General features: G+C 36.4%; 1 protein-coding gene across 2 annotated transcripts; it reads right to left on the reverse strand.

Annotated features, from left to right (window-relative positions):
• Positions 1-1,470: 1,470 nt before the first annotated feature.
• On the reverse strand, positions 1,471-17,103 carry LOC132862793 (GRAM domain-containing protein 2B-like). Of its 2 annotated transcripts, none has more exons than XM_060895100.1 (13): positions 16,945-17,103; positions 13,049-13,192; positions 12,377-12,437; positions 11,944-12,016; positions 11,622-11,725; positions 10,815-10,913; positions 10,654-10,725; positions 9,929-9,997; positions 9,277-9,397; positions 6,872-6,943; positions 6,618-6,717; positions 3,711-3,818; positions 1,471-3,328 (listed from the first exon to the last, which is right to left on the reverse strand). In XM_060895100.1, the coding sequence occupies exons 1-13, from the start codon at positions 16,992-16,994 to the stop codon at positions 3,313-3,315; spliced, it is 1,089 nt and encodes a 362-aa protein (XP_060751083.1). In that variant the 5' UTR covers positions 16,995-17,103; the 3' UTR covers positions 1,471-3,312. The 2 variants fall into 2 exon arrangements, with proteins under 2 accessions (XP_060751083.1, XP_060751164.1); XM_060895181.1 differs by lacking the exon at positions 16,945-17,103 and adding an exon at positions 14,289-14,530.
• Between the last annotated feature and the right edge of the window lie 3,487 nt (positions 17,104-20,590).

Below are 20,590 nucleotides of genomic sequence, written 5' to 3' on the forward strand. Positions count from 1 at the left end.
ACTAATATATGGAGGAGCTTGAGTGGGGCACTGTAAATTTGTATATTGCATGTGGTGAACTATTATAAAGTTTAAATAAATTGTAAAAATGGTTTGAAGTTATTATTTATTGACATAAATTCCATTAATTTCTTGATTGAAAAAAAAAACAAACAAGCAATAGGACAAATCAAATTCTTTGCAAAATATAACGTAATGTGTGAAAATCAATCAGAACGTGTTAAATAGGAGTAAATTTCAGTCTATCAACCCACTGAAATGAAGGGACTGAGCTCGCACTGCAGTTTGTTTCTGCATATGTATGCAGTTGATTCATTCATAAAAGTAATGAATTGTTAGATTCATTGGTGTTAGAATTACGAAAATTATAATTATATGTAATATAATGAAATATCAATGTAACCTATTCAAAAGTAACTAATATTAAACAGATAGCCATATTGAATAATTGTATTAGTAGTACTCAACAACAGCTATTGTATCTTGAGTATTTTAAATATTTTAATTAGCAAATAAAGTGCATTTAAAGTGATGAGACACATCAATAACTGCTGCTTATGTTTATACATAATATATTAAATTGGTATAAAATCAGATGTAATTTAAGTTATACTAAATCTGATGGTATGTATTAAATTACCAAAATAAATAAATACAAAAAAAAAAAGGAAAAGAAAATCTGTCTCATGTATTGTATTGATTTTATTCTGATGTAACAAACCAGTAGATGGAGACATTTACAAGTTGTAAATGAATAGAACAGTAATAGAACCCTTGATAATATATACTGTAATATGAGGTATAACCAGAGGTCCATGATATAATTACAGCACAATCAATCATTTTCAAAGGTATTAAATTTACTATTGAGTTCTTATTGGTCTGTTTTACTGGTTTGCTTCCTCACTAAGTCAAAATAAATATCTGAATTATTTCAGCTTGGATTTAATGTGTGTTCTGCCAGTGTGTAATTGTAATGAGTCTGTCTGTGTTTTGCCCTGTATCTGTCTCCACCTGCAGCACCACCCTGGCCGTCAACTCCACCTCCAGCACCACCCTGGCCGCCGACTCCGCTAGGGTCTACGGCTCAACCTGTGGCACCACCCTGGCTCCCAGCTCTGCTCTGGTCTCTGTCTCCACCTGTCGCACCGCGGCCCTGCACACCTGTCCCTCATGTCTGTTAATTATTTGTATTATTTAATTGAGCCGTGTTGCCTTGTGCAGCGCGGAATCCTCTGCTGTCTTCGTCTGGTTCGTCTTTGTCCTGTTTCGTGTTTTTTAAGTTAATAAATCCTGTTTAAAAAAAAAAAAAACGGGGGTGGTGCTACAGGTGGAGACAGAGACCAGAGCAGGGCTGGGAGCCAGGGTGGTGCCACAGGTCGAGCCAGAGACCATAGCGGATTTGACGGCCAGGGTGGTGCTGCAGGTGGAGACAGAGACCAGAGCAGGGCTGGGAGCTAGGGTGGTGCCACAGGTCGAGCCAGAGACCATAGTGGATTTGACGGCCAGGGTGGTGCTGCAGGTGGAGACAGAGACCAGAGCAGGGCTGGGAGCCAGGGTGGTGCCACAGGTCGAGCCAGAGACCATAGCGGAGTTGATGGCCAGGGTGGTGCTGCAGGTGGAGACAGATACAGGGCAAAACACAGACAAACTCATTACAGTAATTGAGCAACATCGAAGCTCTGTGCTCCTAATAAATGTACAAAATTGTATTTAAATAATGTTCTGGAAATAAACCTTTTACTTTTTAAATCTAATCTAAAACGCTCCCATGCATGTACTTCAATGGCACTTCAAGGTCTGATAAATTCACACATTTTAAAGAAAAAATATAGAGATTTTTATTTAATCATTTCATCATAGTTCAAATATAATTCTGTGTAAATAAAAGATACACTTAGCTCAATGTACATTAATACGCTGGAAAAATGAAGCACAAACAGTAAATTAACTAACAATTAAGTGCCTGCTGATAATCAGACAGAAAGAAATCAACATCAGAAGTTTTTGTTTCTTAGAGAAAAGAAAGAAGAGAAATATTTAAAAACGTGGATGCGGTGGAGATAATGTTCTATGCACAGCACAGCAAAGAGAAAGAAAAGCTGATGGAAATGAAAGCAGATAACAGCCCGTGTTTACTGCAAGTACATTACAGTGAACTGATGAAGCATTAGATTAATTCTGTTTATACGATTTTAACATTGAATGCAAAAAGGCAAAGACAAATGAAAAGAAAAAACATTCTAAAAAAAAAACATTAAAAGAATATCTATTAAAAAAGATATATAGCTTAAAGGCCCAAGAGAGCTAGGCCGAGGGATGTCTTGGGTCCTATGTAGTAGATCTTCATGTCCCATGCATTAACCCTTTCATGCATAAATTCTAAGTTTAAATAATAATGTACTACTAACAATAAATTAACTTTTTTATGTATTTTTATTGTATAGACCACTGTGGTCTGACTATCAAGACATTAATAAACTGCATGTGTTTTGGAGTAATTTTTATTCGAACTTAAACTTTTAAGTCTAAAACTTTTTTAATGAAAAAGTGCAATTATATCCAGGACATGTCCATGTATGTGGACAGCTGGTTTAAAGAAGTATAGTCAATGTGTCCTGGATAGAAAGCTTGGGGTGTTTATTTAGATAAGGGTTGCCATGTCTCAGCAAAATAACCAGACAAACTACATTTAATGTACTGAAATTAAGGCCATTTGTTTTTATTTGTCTGGGGAAACAAGTGCACTGTGGTGTGTTTTTCTGACTTGCAGTATGTTCTTTGGTATGATCATAATCCACATATAACTTGCACACTGAAATGACATTGTCTATACTAACACACACCCTTTGTTTACCGTAACCTTTTTCAAAATGTATTTGAATAGAGAGAGAATAAATAACACAGACCTGGCAACCTTGATCACAATAATGTTTATTTTAAAGCTTAATCCATTAAATTAATGATCTAATGACTCTGACTTTATTTCTATTTATTTTTAATCTTTATTTATATTTAATCTTAACACCTTTAATCTTTGAATTCCGCTGTACCTGAAGTTGGATGCCATGCATGAAAGAGTTAATTCTCCATTCAGTTACATCACCCAGACAAATGCGGTGCACTATTTGGGACACGGCTGGAGCCTGAGTCTAAGCAGACCTGCTGGGAATATAGTCTTCTGGCTTCAGATTGATTCTCGATCAGTTCACTGTGGCAGCAAAGACTCATGTTGCGCTGCATGTTAAGAGACGAGAAGTTCCTTGTTTTGACACCTTCAGTGTCTTTCAGGTTCTTCATGTATGCAAGGTGTTATGTTTCCTTATACCTGAGAGGAGGAAAGGGGGTTTAATTATAGGGGAGACTTCTTTACACACACACATTAGGTTCACAATCAGAACAACACTGAACTCCAGTGACTCCAGACAGAAGATATTTTAGCAGTTCATTTTTAGTTCAAATGATCATATCATAAAAAGTGTACCACAAAGTCATGATAACTATGTCTTCACGTCTAATGCCAGCACAAATAAGAGCAGCCGTAGTTCATTTTATTCAAATACTCCGATTATGAAATCCTCCTACTCTCTGATGGTGTTTGTGTGTCTATGCATATTTGTCTTATCATATGAGAGGTGGTTGCATGCTGTGTGTGTCATGTGAATCACACGTAATCGTGTGCCTGGGTGTGTGGTTGTACAGTTACTTACGATCTCTGTAGGCCGAGCTCAGTCGCTGATCCCAGTGCGCTTAGCTGCTCTTCCAAAGCTGCAATACGCAGACCAATATAGCCGGATGACAGGAGCAGGAGCAGAGCTCTACAAAGACACACACACACACACACACATACACACACACACACAAACAAACACACACACAATGACATAATTATTAATGTAGTAAGTAATATTAATCCGACACTAACCATAACCGCAGTAACCAGGAAGAAAACCTCTTAAGATAAATACATTAAACAACAGAGCATGCAAAAATCTACTAATGACTATAAAATTATTGACTGGTCAATTAATAAGCAAAATATCCCTGAGCTACTGCAATAATGCAAAACTGTGAGAGACTCTCATTAACATCCACCTGCACCTGAAGCATGCCGATCCATTCTAATCCATCCATCCATCTTTACTATTTATCCTACACAGAGTCATGTGGAACCTGGAGTCTATCCCAGAGGACTCGTGGCACAAACCATCGGATACTCAGGACAGTGTGCCAACCCATCACATGGCACAATGACACACACACTTCCATTCACACACTATGAACAATTTAGGGATGCTAATCAGCCTACAGTGGATGTCTTTGAAATGGAGGAGGAAACCAATGTACACAGAGGAAACCCCAAAATTTTGAGAAGAACATGCAAAATCCATGAACACTGGGAAGCAGCAGGAATCGAACCCCCAACCCTGTTAGTGTGAGGCAAACATGCTAACATCTTATTTCTTTTCATTACAAACAGGATTTGTAATGTCTTAAAAAGTCTTCTATATGTAATTTTATGTCAAAACTGACATTGGTGTAAAGTGTGAGATATTTTAATATATTGCATATGTTGTATCTGTGATTTTTCACATGCAGTGCAAACCTTCTCAGCGAAACAATGAAAGAGTTTTATTGATGTACTTGACAACCGACTTGAAGAGGTTTTGTCAAATTTGTCAAACACAGTGGCGCAGCAATTGATAACTGCTGCGTGAGAACCCAAAGCTGTACTGCAAACAGGTGCAAAAACGTGGAACTAAGGCCACGTTCACACTGCAAGTCTTAATGCTCAATTCAATTCATTTTTGTTTGGCTGTTCACATTAACTTTTAAAATGTGGCCTATATCAGATACCAGTGTGAACTGTTTGCTGTTTCGAACTGACCCGCATGCGCAAACGAACAATAACAATGACGTCACACGCAGCACGCCGTTGCGCTAAAGTTGGTGAGGTTATGGAGGAAGTAAGCATTTTCGCTTTACTTTCTAAATGTTTGTGTAATGGCAGCACAGAGAAAATTTTCGAATGTCGAGGGCAACTTTTGATTATTTGATCCATTTTGTAGGCGTAGTCACTCGCCGGCGCATAATTGTGACGAATGTCGATGTAGATTGACTTAAATTTGCATCAAATCCGCCTTGGTTGTTCACACTGAGGCCACATTGGAAAAAATCAGATTTGGGTCTGATTCAGGACCACATATGGAAGTGGTCTAAATCTGATTTTAAAAAATCAGATCTGGGCTAGATTTGACTGTTCACACTACTCCTGAAGAAGTCTGACCTGGTCACTTGCCCCCAAAAAAATCAGATTTGGGCCACTTTTACCTGCAGTGTGAACGGGGCTCAAAGGAAGCTACATTTACTAAAAGAATGCGTCAAAAATGAAAAAGAATTTAATGAATGAAGGATGTAAATTTTTGAACTATTGTCCCATTTGTTTCATTCTTGACACCACACCTCAGAAAGTCACAAATCTATCTGTTAATCCACAACGATTTAGACTGTTTCAAAACATCCGCATGGCATTTAAACCAACTTGAATTTCCTGGACATGTTTGTGCTCCAGCCATATAGCAAATTCCTCAAATTCTCAGAAGATATCAGATGAAATACAATCATGTTTGTCATCTTCGTTTAAGGTGTTGCAAAGACGTTACAGCGATTCTGGCGGTAAGGTTTATATAAATGCCATCATTCTAATATGTTGTTTTATTAGCAATCACTCCATAAAAACATTAACAATCAAGGTTGACAAAAACTAATAAAAAAAAATGTATGATATGAAGATTTTTTCTGTGAAGCGATGGTTAATTAGCATTTTTGGATATAGGAAAATAAAATAAAAAACACTGGTATGGGAAAGATAAGCTCCTATAGTATAACTGATAACAGGAACAGTACTTGTAAAAGTACTTGTTTTACAACTTTTACTAAAACTATAAAGGTTTTAATATTTAATGAGTCATTCTCACTCACTCACTCATTTTCTACCGCTTATCTGAACTACCTCGGGTCACGGGGAGCCTGTGCCTATCTCAGGCTTCATTGGGCATCAAGGCAGGATACACCCTGGACGGAGTGCCAACCCATCGCAGGGCACACACACACTCTCATTCACTCACGCAATCACACACTACGGACAATTTTCCAGAGATGCCAATCAACCTACCATGCATGTCCGGGGGGACCGGGGGAGGAAACCGGAGTACCCGGAGGAAACCCCTGAGGCACGGGGAGAATATGCAAACTCCACACACACAAGGTGGAGGCGGGAATCGAACCCCCAACCCTGGAGATGTGAGGTGAACGTGCTAACCACTAAGCCACCGTGCCCCCTTTAATGAGTAATTCCTTAATATAATTCCTTTAAATCATTTTTTTTTATTGGAAGTTGATGTTGTATAAGAGGAATAAAGCTTTCATATATTGCTGTTATTGGACATGTCAACTGCATCCCTTAAATGCCCTCACAGATGGATAGGGTATCAGTAGTGATTCTTTTTTATTATATGTAATGCCACAAATAAATTTTTTGAATTTATAAAAAAACTAGGGATCAGGACATTCTGTGCCTGTGCTTCTTACAATATAGGATATTATTAAGATCTTACAGTATGAGATAGACAGTGATGAGTCTGTTGATGCTGGTTGTGCCTCCGAAGGAGAGGAAATATCTGATCTTCTCTGTTACCACGGCCACCCAGGAGACGCCTAATTAAGAAACACAAGGTAAGAAGATTGTAGAATTAGCATCCGACCTAAGCAAACAGAACAATCTGAATATGGTGTGTGTTGATAAAACAGTTCAGTTTATGTCCTGATTTTTTCATATTGCATGTGCAGCTTTCAGATTCAGTTTTTTTACCTGTGTTCTCTTCTGACGAACCGCTATCTCTGTTGGTGCCGTTCCATAATGCAGAGTTGTTTCTTGCTTCAACTAAAAAAAGTCAAGATATTCATCAGTAATCACTCTCTCTCACTCATTTACTACCGCTTATCCGAACTACCTCGGGTCACGGGGAGCCTGTGCCTATCTCAGGCGTCATTGGGCATCAAGGCAGGATACACCCTGGACGGCGTGCCAACCCATCACAGGTCACACACACACTCTCATTCACTCACACAATCACACACTACGGACAATTTTCCAGAGATGTCAATCAACCTACCATGCATGTCTTTGGACCGGGGGAGGAAACCGGAGTACCCGGAGGAAACCCCCGAGGCACGGGGAGAACATGCAAACTCCACACACACAAGGCGGAGGCGGGAATCGAACCCCGACCCTGGAGGTGTGAGGCGAACGTGCTAACCACTAAGCCACCGTGCCCCCCCATCAGTAATCAAAGTATCAAAAATAAAGTCTTTATTGATGAAAATTTTGTTTCACATCACATAACTACAATCGTGTGAGATTAGCATATAATAGCTAGTTTGCTATCTCTGGCAGAAAACATTTTAAATTTGTGAATATGCGACAATACACAAACATTTGTGAAAGTTAGACTTTTCCTGTCAGACATTCTTTTAGATTATATTATGTTAGTCAGAAGTCTAAAATTATCAGTGAGGATCAGAGCCGATCGGCCCTATACGCTCACTACGCAAGTTGCGTAGGGCCCCGCAAATTACGCAAGGTCCCGCCTCCCCCTGCCTCATTTTACAGCGCGTGTTAATGTTTACTGTGTAGATGACACTATGAAGCGGAGCTATCCATCTGGCCAAGAAAAGAAAAAAAGAAAGAAACAAAATGAGAGTGAAATGCGAGAACAGCAATCAGGTAAACTTGTGTTCTCTTCAAGTTTGATGTCAGCAAGAGCAAATAACAGTAAAGTTAAGTTGATGTGATTCTGTCTCTAGTCTCTATCTGACTAGCTAAATTAGCTGTGCAGTGCTGCCAGTGCATCTCTTGGCCTGTCTGTCACACAACAATATATTGCGTGAACATTCGCGTGAATAAATGCCGAAGGGCAACAGTGTTTATAAACGGCAGCTCAATAACCGCGCCGCACGTGAACATGCGTTTATATGCGCGTGCAATCGTGCACGAAATGACACGCACGCTTTCCAGCAACATCTGTGTGGGGAACAGTACAAAAAGTAGCATGATAGCACTCCTAAATGTCAATGTTTATAGTCTCTCAATCAAGGTTACAACAACGTTAATGCAATATGGAAACCAATGGATTTACATTGGAATGGACATAATGCCAGGTCAATATGAATGCACATCCCTCACTAAATAATAACCATCAGGGATCAAGTATTGCTCTCATGCATACTATAAAACACAGTGATACGGTATGGCAAGCCATTTCAGCTTTTATACATTCACATGATATGGATTTTTTAAAAGGAGGGAGGTTTGTAGTGGGAGCAGTGGGGTGTCAAGTGCGAATGTGTGGCAAATGGTTTTACATGGCTCACGGGTCAGGTAGGAGGGCCCCTTAGCAGAATTTTGCTTAGGGCCCCATGGAGGTCAGGATCGGCTCTGGTGAGGATTATAAATAAATCAGGCTTTTGCTGTCAAAAATTGCTAGGCTAGCTTGTTAGCATGTAAGCTCAAATGATGAGTAGAAATAAAGATTCTGTAAGGTGAGGTTGTGTTGGCATTTTGGCTTTTATCAGTTTAAGGTTATGAGCATGTACTGTTTGCATCAGGGAAGTAGAAACAGGGTTAGATTTAGGGATTACGTTCTGAGGTACTTAACTATTGTTATCTCAGTCTGTTTGTGATGCTGCTCTACTTTGTGACATGCTAATAGTAGCAGCAGCAAAAGAGTTTTCTACATTTGTCAGAATAAAGCAAAATGAAACACAACTTTTTCAGTCTTCTCTCTGGAATACAAAGCTCTTTATTAGCAGAGAAATAATAGGCAGAGAGATCGATGCCGGCCAATTCAAATAAAGGGCAGAAGCAAAAAAAAACGAGCCAGAGAATAACAATAATAATGGCCAGAGAAACAGAAGTGCATGCTGAAGTGGCAAAATCACTCAAAGGTAGGCAGAGAATAAACTGCTATAAATTACGGAGGAAAAAGGAAACTGTTTGATAGGTAGTTGAGTGAGAGTGTGCTAATGGCTGGATGGGATTAGAGTGTGGATTTATGTTGGCTCCCGTATTGGTTCCTGTGTTTTTGTGATTATTTGAAAGTAATCAATTTCCATTATTATTTATTCCTTATTATTATAGTAAAACTAATATACAGTATATCTACTTTTAAGATTCAGGACTAACAAATTGTTTTTAAGTAATTGGAGAATACGGACCGTGGGAAGGGTTGGATTCTGACGATGATAAGGGAACACTGTGGACTGTCTTCCTGTCCCGCCCTGGATCAGAGAATCTATGAGGGTCTGTACTGTCCTCCTGACTGGAGTGACTGGAAATCTGTAAACAGAAACGTTCTGAGTACTGAATTACAACAACAAACAAAAAATTAATATCTTGAACCTTTAGCATTCTTTGGTTTGTCCCTCTAGGATAACCCTTAAAGGTTCTACATAAATCCCTACAACACATTGTTTTCCTATTACAAAGGTTTCCTTTTTAAAGGATCTCTGAGAAACTCCTTTCTCTTAACTAAGCACATAAAAAAATGCAGTTTCAGGGTTACAACAACAATCACTTTATATTCATGTGATAAAAAAGTTATATTTACATTAAACATAATAGTTTAATACATAGTTACATAGTATAAGCAACATTTAAGAAACCATTCTCTGTTCGAGGATTGAAGGTAAGTGCTTAGTGTCCAGGCTAAATATGATTTACACACAATAATGCTGCATTTGGAAAGATCTTCTTATTATATATATATAAAAAAAAAACAGCAGAACCACATTTATGTTGGTAGACTAACAGGCTCTTGCCATTTATGTGAGATGGCACACAAAGGTGTGTATTCAATAGTATTCTTACTGTGTCGCCTTCCATTTCATGGACGTTTTCTGCAGAAGACATTTGAGGGCCTCCGTTGGCTCTTACATACTGTGGAAAACAGGAAAAAAACACTGATTTACATTTTGTGAAAAACCCTAAATCCACTATCACATTAAAAAGTAATGTGTAATTACAGAACAGTAATTACAGAAACTTCACACTTTTGCCATTTTCTAAACTCTTGATCACTGGAAGATTCATATTCTTTTGATTTCACACCCATCAGTGGATGAGACCCTAAATGAGCAAATATCCTTTATGTCAAGCATTTGTCTTTATTCACAAATGAATTCATAAGACTTCGTAGTCAAGGTTAGTCATTAGTTCATGATTAGTAAATGCCTTAACTCAACATTAGGTCATATTAATGTTATTTAGGTATTAGTTCTTGTACTATTATTCATGTACTGTGTTATCGAAAAGTGTTACCAGTTTTTCAAGTTTTACCAGTTGTAAAGTGTTACCACATTCTGTGGTAGCTCATCGGAAGGTCATGAGTTCAAATCCCAGGTCCACCAAGCTGCCACTGCTTGGCCCCTTAACCCCAAGACTCTTAACCCTCTATTGCTCAATTGTGTAAATTGAAATAAAATGCAAGTCACTCAGGATGAGGGTGTCTGCTAAATGCCGTAAATGTAAGAGGAGTTTAGGATTTATAATGTAAAAGGTGTGAAAATAACGCTAATAAACTAATAAGTGCCAACCTGTAGCTGTGGACATAAAGACTTCAGGACCTTGAAACACACGTCTCGACTGTGTAGCGATCCAAACAGGTACTGAAACACAAAGAGAAGGAAGGAAGAAATTAGAATGAAGCAAGCAGTGATGTCAGAATTACTAATAATACAACATGCAAAGCTCATACTTTGTCACCAGTGTTGGTGATGATGGAGATTGCATTGGGTACAACCCGTGCTGTGTTCTTCTTCTTTATAATCTGGATGTCAGACACATCTATCTGGACCTGAGCCAAAAAGGTAATTAAATAAATAAAAACATAAAAAAAAGTAATTAATTAAAAACCCAATAAAATATTAACATTGTCTAGCATTCTGAAATAGAGCTTCAACTGGCAATCAAGGACAAAATCCAGATACTTAATATTTAAAAATCATAGTTTATATTTTATATAAAATTTGAAAAAATATTTAACTATTTCATATACTGAGTCTTAGTTTGCTACATCAGGCCATCAAGTAAGAAATAACATAATACAGTGCAGTATTTTATAGGAAACTAATAAACCATGTCCTAAAGTGTTTTATTCTGTTTATACCACATTAATTGTTCAACGCTAATGTTTTTAGTATTTATTAGATACAATTTTTGACCTCATGCTTTTTATTCCTTTATAGTAACATTTTATTGTTGTGGATTTTGTACAAAACAAGGTAACTCCTGCCATTACAGTAAAGATGCCAGAGACTCGTTCTAAAAAGTCATAAAAAAAGAAGAAGAAATTCTTATATTAATAGTAAGAATAGTACGAACTATTGTCAGAGCTGCTGCTATTGAAAATGAACCAAAACCTTCTAACCAATCAGAATCAAGAAATCTTCAGCACTCTTATGTAATGTAATTAATGTGTCATACAATGTATATGTTTATTTATACATATATAATCAGCATGTTATCAGGATCCTGGTCTTGATTATTTGCTCCGTTGTCTTACCTTAGTCTCTTTCAGTAGAACAGAGGAGTAGAAACACACATGCTGGTGGGACACGTACATCTTGCCGTGGTAGAGCACTTCCTTTTGGAGGGCACAGGTGAAAGCTGGAAAAGAGAAAAGAACACATAGTATCACCAATAAGACACTTTCCACGTTCACTGATAGTCATCACTGGATATTGTACATGTGAACAATTTCCTTGATTAAAGGAAAAAACATGATATTATGTGAATTTAAAAAAAAAAAAAGAAAAAAAAAAAAGAAATACATTTGTCATGAAAAATGCAGGAAGAAGGTGTCAATAAACTTAAACAATACTCACCATGAATTAAATCATCCGTCTCAGAGAGATCTGGAAAATGTTTGAAAAAAGTTTTGCTATGGTTCTTGAAACTCTGTAAAAAAAAAAAACAACATATATAACTAAATGTCAAATTTAAATGTAAAACATCATAAAATCTTGTAATCTTATATTAATTATTTTAGACATTTTATGAACATGTGTGAGGTGAGTATTATTTAATAATTAGAGAATAAAATGTGATGGATTTTTTATCCATTTATAGTTAGATTTAGTGTTGTGGAGTATCCAAAATAACAATAATAATAATAATAATATGAAGAAGAAGAAGAAGAAGAAGAAGAAGAAGAAGAAGAAGAAGAAGAATTAGAAGAAAAAGAATATTCACATATTACAATCTTTCATTTATTGAATGGTCAGATATTCAGTTTTAAAAAGAAAGAAGGAAACTCACACAGCGATTAAAGTGTCTGTCTGTATGATTACCCTTCTCCTCCTCTATTGTACTGGTGCTTCTGTTGGACACAATATAATTTCTGTAAGATATAATGTACTATGGAAATGCAAGTTTGAGGTCTTGGAAAGTCACACTGTCAAACTGTTTTATGTTTTATCTTTATTTCGTTTATCTTTTTATTCTCAAGCCAATCATAAGTTATTACATAGGCCTTAGTGCTGTATAATTGCTCTTTTGACATTTACATGAGGAGATAATAACTACAAAGGCAACAAAATGTTTTATGCAAAGACATATAGTGATGTTCTAGGTATTTGTTAGGTAATATGTGTACCTAATAAAACAGCAACTAAGTGTAAATGTCCTGCCAAGCTGCAGTAATATTAAATTCATCACATTTTCATGAAATTCAATAGAATCTGTAGGTGCAATTAAACAACACTGAGTTTATGTGTTGAGTTTATAATTAAAGTGTAAGTTGAAACTTCTGCAAGTCTTTGCTAGCTGGCAGCCCTTATAGCATTAAAATGTTGTTTCAGCAATTCCTGTTGGCAAGTAATAGTTAAAGTAAAAACAACATGAAAAAATGTTCATACTGCTGTTTAACCTGAGTCCTGTACTACAAATGCAGTGGCAGTGGTGTGGCTTGCATGTACACCATGTGCTAACCGTATGGAGATGCTCCTCTGGAGGCTCTTGTTAAAGAGGTCAAAATTTGCATCTTCCAGAAAACGACATTTTATGCCCTCAGAACCCCTCCTCATTTTACAGTCTTTGGACTTTCCCAGAGCTCCTCCACAATCCAGAGAATAGCTAAAACAGAGACATGTGAAAACATCACTGATACGTAACAAAAACTGACCAAAATGAATATTAATTAATTAATTAGTTAATTAATTAACAATAAACCGTCTTTTCATTTACATTGTTCTTTTAATTCCATTAAAACATCATATACAGGTCATTAACTTTCTAGTGTATGAGGTATTATTTAGGATTTATTAGCATATCTTTATAGAATTTTGCAAAGAATTCCCTTCAGAAACAAACAAACAAACAAACAAAAACAAATTAATGAAATGATAGAAAAGGTAGATTCTAGTAGATAAAAAAAATCTCAGGTCACTATTTGATGTAACTGGATAAGCGGTAGAAAATGGATGGATGGATGGATGATTCGTTAAGATATTTATAGACGTTTGATAGCTAAACGAGAGAGACCAACATGAACATACAGCCAGTAGAAACCAAATGCTTTCTTGTCATTTGACTCTTTGTTTCAAGAGGGATGGTGGCTAAGGGAACTGTTTGGCAGGTCAGCAGTTTTCAACAGTAAACTGAATACTGAAGTGAAAAGTGATATATTGAAGAAATCTTTATCTCGTAATAGCAGGTCCCCAGAGTCTCAGTGTCACATTGGATTTAGCTGCTAGCGTCAAACACTCTTAGCACCCAGTTCAGTATACAGTATATCAAATAATCAGTCAGAATAAAGATTTGCATGTCACAGAAATCTGGAATATATACATATATTTCTTTGTGTTAAGACTGATAGACAAATCAAGAGACTTTTTTAGCACTAGAACAACAGCTTTATCTGATTTTTAAGCACATTCCTGATCTACAGAGATAACATACAGTATAGCCAAAATAGCTTCAAGCTGCTGAAACACTGAATAACTTTAACTCGTTTTAACCTTTATGGCATTAACCTGAAGTAAGATATTAGTAATTAGTAATTAGTAATAAACAGAATATATATTTCATGAGCTGACTTTCTATCAGTTCTCCACATTATCATCACAAGTCCATTTTCTAAAAACTTTAACATCTTCTACTATCATTAGATTATCATATCAAGTCATTTCAAATTTAAAAAGGTTAACTACACAGAGAAAAAGAGTTTTACCATCCGGAAGATTCAGGCTCCATTTCTCACAACAGACAACGCTCCTGACTCTGACCATGAGCAGATAATGAAATGTGCACCTCAAGGCTAAAAGTGCGACACTTCACACATGCAACACCTCATGAATGCTTTATTAACTGATACCGCTCAAACTCCCAAACTGGTACGTGGATAAAATTGTGCTCAACACAACATAACTCATGCTCACTCAGAGAGTTCTTTGAATGAACATTCACTTTCGCTCTGAATTGTATAGCCATGCCGTTCAGCTTGAATGGATCTTACTTTCTAAAGCAGTTGGAAAGCAGAGAAACCTGTTTCTTTTAACAGTTAATTTTTCCGGGTAAAAACCAGACCATAGAGACAAAAGAAAAATGAAGTAGGTGCCGCGTTCATACGGTGCTGTCACTTTCAATTTCAAAGCGAGTCATATTAATGTAATATCACTCCTTTTTTAGATGATATAAGTAACATCATTAAAAACATTTTTGTAGATTCTGTATCTGAAAGTCTGTTCTGTGATCTTGTTGATTCTTTCATATAGTAAAATACTATAACAATGTTTTTTAAATAATACTTAAACATGGTTTATAAACCAATAGACACAGTATAGACATACTTTACATACCACATGTACTGTACATGTAGCTTGGGATAATTCAGACCTAACCAGTTTACAAAGAGAACATTTAAATCTATCTAACCACATAAAAAGTCTTTGCCGTTCCAGTATTAATCATTGTGGCAGAACCCCACCTGAAATGTTCATTATTTTAACAACTACACAAGCCACTCGAACACTAGGACCTGTACACTTGCTCATTCATGCAAGTACACAATTATCCAAGTATTCATATCAAATGTCAGAATGGGGAAACTTGTGATCTCTTTGACTTAGCGTGGTTGGTTTGAGTTCGAGAAACTGATGATCGCCTGGGATTTCACACACAGCAGTCTCTAGAGTTTATACAGAATTCACAGGTGTTCATTTGCAGCGAACTGCAGCGGTTCTGCGAGTGGAGATGTCTTGCTGATTAGAGTGTTCAGAAGAGACTAGTCAGAAGTATATAGGAAACGTATGACCACTCAAATAACTCCTTTTTCACAAGTGTGATGAGCAGAAAAGCATCCTGGAACACACAATTTGCTGAAAATGGAGGAGGATGGGATACAACATCAGAACGCTGTTGGTGGTATAAGAGGAGTAAAGCATTTCAGGACATGCAGAAAAAAATCACATCACCTTTTTTTTGTATTCCTTGCATAACCATCAGAAATTTTAGTTTAGTCAGACAAGTAAAATTTTCAAATTGTATCATGACGCAAACATTTAAAAATGTAACTAAACAGGTAATATAAATCATTATATTACAGAGAATAAAGTCTCATGGTTCATTTTGCGATCTTGAGCATGTTAGTTATTCCCATGAATGGTATGTTACCTTCTGCTGTGTCAACAAAGTATCAGAACCTGATAATAAATTCTCCACATTTGTAATCATCCCCAAGGACCTCAAATGGATTCTGAACTTTTATTATTAGATAAAATGACACACTAGTGGGTAACAGCAAAGGCCTAAAAGGAAGGCCTGGAGCATCTGGGCACACACGGTTCATTTATCAGACAATCTGCTCACCTTGTCCCATTTAGGGAAAAGACTGCATAGAATTCACGCCAATTCCTCAAGACTCATGAATACCTTTGTTACCTATCTGTCTGTCTGTCTGTCTGTCTGTCTGTCTGTCTGTCTGTCTGTCTGCACATGGTTAGTTATTTAAGGAAATAAAAATATCCTTACATTAAAATGTTAAAATCAAGAGAATACAGAATGTAACAAAGTTAGAAAGTTACTCATGTGATATTCTGTGAAGCAAACGAGGTACTTAAGGTACTTAATTATAGTTTGAAATATGTGTAGTTTATTTTTATCTTACTTTCTATGTTTCAAAAGAAAAAAATATTTATTTGCTGCTACAGTCAAGAAATCTAAATTCCTAACAAATTTAAACTTACAAGATCCAGCAGAAATTAATTAGATTCAATCACCATTTAGAAATTTAGAAATAAAGCTGGCGTTAATAATCTATAAATAACGATGGCTCAGTGAATCAGTGTGCAATACGAGGTGGATGTCTTTTCTTTCGTGAATCTTACTTGTAATAAAAAATTAAAATCTTGTTCACAAATTTACGAGTTGATTTTGAGGTGTTCAGTACTTGCATGGATGAGTAATTGTGCTCTTACTTGACTAAAGACTTTCGGTACTAAAACTTAAAGATGAAACTATGAAAATGACTTACAAATATGTCTGTAATTGAAACAATTACTAAGAAATTATAGTAATGACCCGATAACCATATATCACTATGCATCGTTGCACACGGCTGATTTTACATAGAGCATATTTACCTTGTCTAACTGTGTCAAGAATTATGAATATATTTCTGGCGGACATGACTGACATTTTCATACAATAAAGTAATAAGATTTTGAATTTTTCTATCATGCTGCCAAGGTTTAGAAAAACAAACTTAACTTTAAAGTGTACTCTATACAATAGTGTTTTACAAACTTCACCATCATCGCCAACACTAGAATTATAACATCATCCCAACCACCATATTTAAATATATAATGCACCAGAGGATAACTCACCCCAAACTGTCCAGTGAAAATTTCCTGTTCATATTTTTATTTCCGTTCATGTCTCAAACTTCAGTTGGATCAGTATAGATCAGCTTCACTTACAGTACACCTTTTCGCCACACACTGACTCCCTCTTAATCATACACCTTTGCTTTCATCAGCACACACTGCCCTGATAATAATTATAGCCAGGAGCTATATAGGCTCCTCCTCTTCATGCTCTATTAACCCCACAGACTCTCACCAAACTCCACACAGTTGCCATAGATGCATAGTTTTGATTTGCACCACCCACTGGAATGAGTTTGAATGGGGTTTCTATGAGAAAGCATGGTCACTGCACCACAACTCCATGCACATTATGCAAAGTTATGAGGGAACAGGTGACACCCTCTGCCCTAATGCTTGTGGAAACACCCTCTGCCCTAATGCTTAGATACACATCACACAGGCGATTGCAATCAGTAGTCTTACAGGAATTCATGCAGGTTGTTTTGAACAAGAAACTGTGGGTGAAAGTGTGTTTAGTGAGAGACTGAGAAACAAACCATGCTACAATATACAGCATTAATACACAAAGTACCAACTTTGTGTGGAATTAACTTGAATGTAGTTCATTTCTAGTAATGAAGCTAACAGTTGAATAGTGATGAAAAGTGGAAGTATTGCGAGAGGTCATTTTAACTAGATGGTTTCTCTTATCTGTACTAGAACAATGTGAACCAAGTGTAAATACAGAACATGCTTACTAACTCTTACATAGCACAAACTATGCTTAAACAATTCAGGATGACAAGAGAAAATGGCAGACGACTCAAGCCACGACAGAGCAGTTGACTTTTTTTTTTCCCTTGTACTTTTCCATTGTGCTCTGTACCATCAAGAATACACGTTTTGTGCATTTAGTGTCTTTTATATGGGAAGATGCATGCGCTATACCTTTAATGGGTTTTTAGACTGAGCCGTACGGTTGAATTATCTACCATACAGTTGAAAGATACCTAATACGACCCAGCAATCGACTCAGAGAGTTTAATATTGTCATGCATCGTATTATAACATGTATCCAAGCTGAAAAGTACCCCCAAACTCCACCGATTGCCAAACTGCTCAGCGCTGACTGCTTTCCCTTAAAGCTGTGTTAAAACTTACTTATAACTATGTCTACTCATGTACAAGATTGAGGGAGAGCATGTGAGATATAGAGTTCATGGGGTGCACTGGGAACATCACATGTGCACTTCTAACAAAAGTGATGTATGTGTTTGAAACCAAGAGAAATTAATCACAGCTCTCTGTAATGGAACATCCTGTCAAGTCACCAGACATAGTGTCCAGTCAGTGCAATAAACCTTGAAGTATCATTTAAGGTTTATTGAGAAGAAGAAGATGGAAAAGCTGCTTCTCAGAGCAAAATGCAATGCACAGATTGACCAAGAGCCCCTTGTAAGTGTAGTAATCATTTTAATGTAAAAAAAATTGAGTGACACAAATGTGTACCAATGCTGGTGTATTAAATACCAGCACTTTTGGAAGACTGGTCCAATCAAAGTAGTGGAACTCAACAAACTGCTGTATAATTTGCTTTAATGTCATTTCAGTGTCCTCTGTTTTGGAATACTAAAATAAGTTCTGTAGGATGTCACTTGCGTACTACACATATTTACAACGTTTCTATGCATATACTGTACCCATATACGGTAATATAAACATTACACAAAATACACATTTACAGAACACTCTATGGATTAAAGAGGCATCTGACTCTTTGGATTTACATCCTATTAAAATCCTGTGGTGTCAGTTGAAGAGATGGCTGTCCAAATATGCAAACCTGACAAACATAAAGCCGCATGAAATGTGATACCTGAAAGAGCGTCAGAGATCCCTCTACAAGTGTCACTAAACCTTTGACAATTCAGTCTTAGTGATATTATTTGGCGTTCATGAAGAATTTAATGAAGGGTGCTAATAATTTTGGAATTACCTTTATATCAGTTGTACAACAAAATGAAAAGGCTTGACAAAACATGGCAAAGGTAATTAAGCACCATACAGTAGATCCAATGGTTTATCCCTCTGGTGGTACAAGAAGCATTAAGTACATCTCACACACCTGCCACCTACACACACACACACACACACACACACACACACACACACACACACACATACACACAGTAACTAACACTAAAGCACTTGGGGTTACATGTGTAGGTCTTCAGTGATTAACAATAAACAAGAAAAATGTTAGTTAATTTTTATTCTAGTGCATTAATTGCCCCTTCCTTTATTTTTATATATAAAAAGAGAGCGCAAGTAAATAATCACTCGGATATGATCAACCGTTCAAGTGATAATGAACTGGGGGAATACATAAGAGTGTAGAAGTTTCCAGAAACTTCCTGTACTGTTGTGGTATCACAGCTTGCATCATCCATAGCGCACCTGTTCTCTTAAGGCCCTGGGGCAGCCTGCCACCCTTTGTTACAGAAGCCATTATCAGATCTCATGACCAGATCTAGTCAGCTTAGAGTGGAACAAAATCCAGATTATCTCTGTTTTTGAAAAGACTATTCACTCTATGTAAAGCTTGCTGTAGTAACTAAGTAAAGCTGTCAAATGACAACCAATAAGTAAGGAAGTAAACATTGAGGATGTGTTGTTTAAGGAAAATAATCAATGGGACACACGCTGATTATATTAAGAAAAATTACTAACTGTTACAAAGTGCTGACACCAAAAACGTATTTTATAAATAAATAAATAAATGTCCTCTTGTGATAATTATAAATTATATTGATTGATAACAACACAGTTTTAATATTATTATTATTATTATTATTATTATTATTATTATTATTATTATTATTATTATTATTATTATTATTATTTAATGTTATTAGCCATCCCACAAGTTCATGTGACTGAGCTGTTAGTGTAGAAAAGCAATGTAGATGCCAATGCAACTGGAACGATGTCTGTCAGAGCTGCTGTTATGTATTATACATCAGCTAAAATTTGTTCACTACATAAAAATACAGTTCTACAAATAATTTAGTACATTAAAACCACTGCTACACAAACTATTTTGGTCGGTCTGTGCATTGCATAACACATTTTTAGAAAAATAACATTTTTTGAAAAAAAAAAATTGTGTATGACATGTCAGTGGTTCCATATTCATTTCTTGTAAATAGAACTGTTGTGTAAAAGCAATATCACACTCACAAATCATGCTGTTGTACTGGATATCAGCACGACTACGATTACCCGCAACTGCAGCCGAATAAGCGCTGTGGTGATATTCAGTACAACAGTCTCTCTTTTATGAAACAGCAAATTCTAAAGCAGATCAGATTTGAGAATCCAGCAGCACCTTGGTGATAAGTATAATGACATCAGAGAAAACAAAGCAAAACAAAAAACACGCTAACATTAGCGCTAGTGGAAACCAACCAGTATTATCCAGCACACGCTAGATATTCCAGCCCTGTCTGGTCTGGGTGGCTAAATATATAGTAACAGCTCACTTTAAGACTATGAGCCTATTGTTTTATATTATTATGTTTTTTGTTAAATTGCAGCAAAGTAACAAGAATTAATTTTTTTTTTTAAATACACAATAAGAAAGAAAAACACACTGGACACTGGA

Source organism: Tachysurus vachellii, chromosome 1, assembly GCF_030014155.1.
Source record: "Tachysurus vachellii isolate PV-2020 chromosome 1, HZAU_Pvac_v1, whole genome shotgun sequence".
NCBI lineage: Eukaryota > Metazoa > Chordata > Actinopteri > Siluriformes > Bagridae > Tachysurus > Tachysurus vachellii.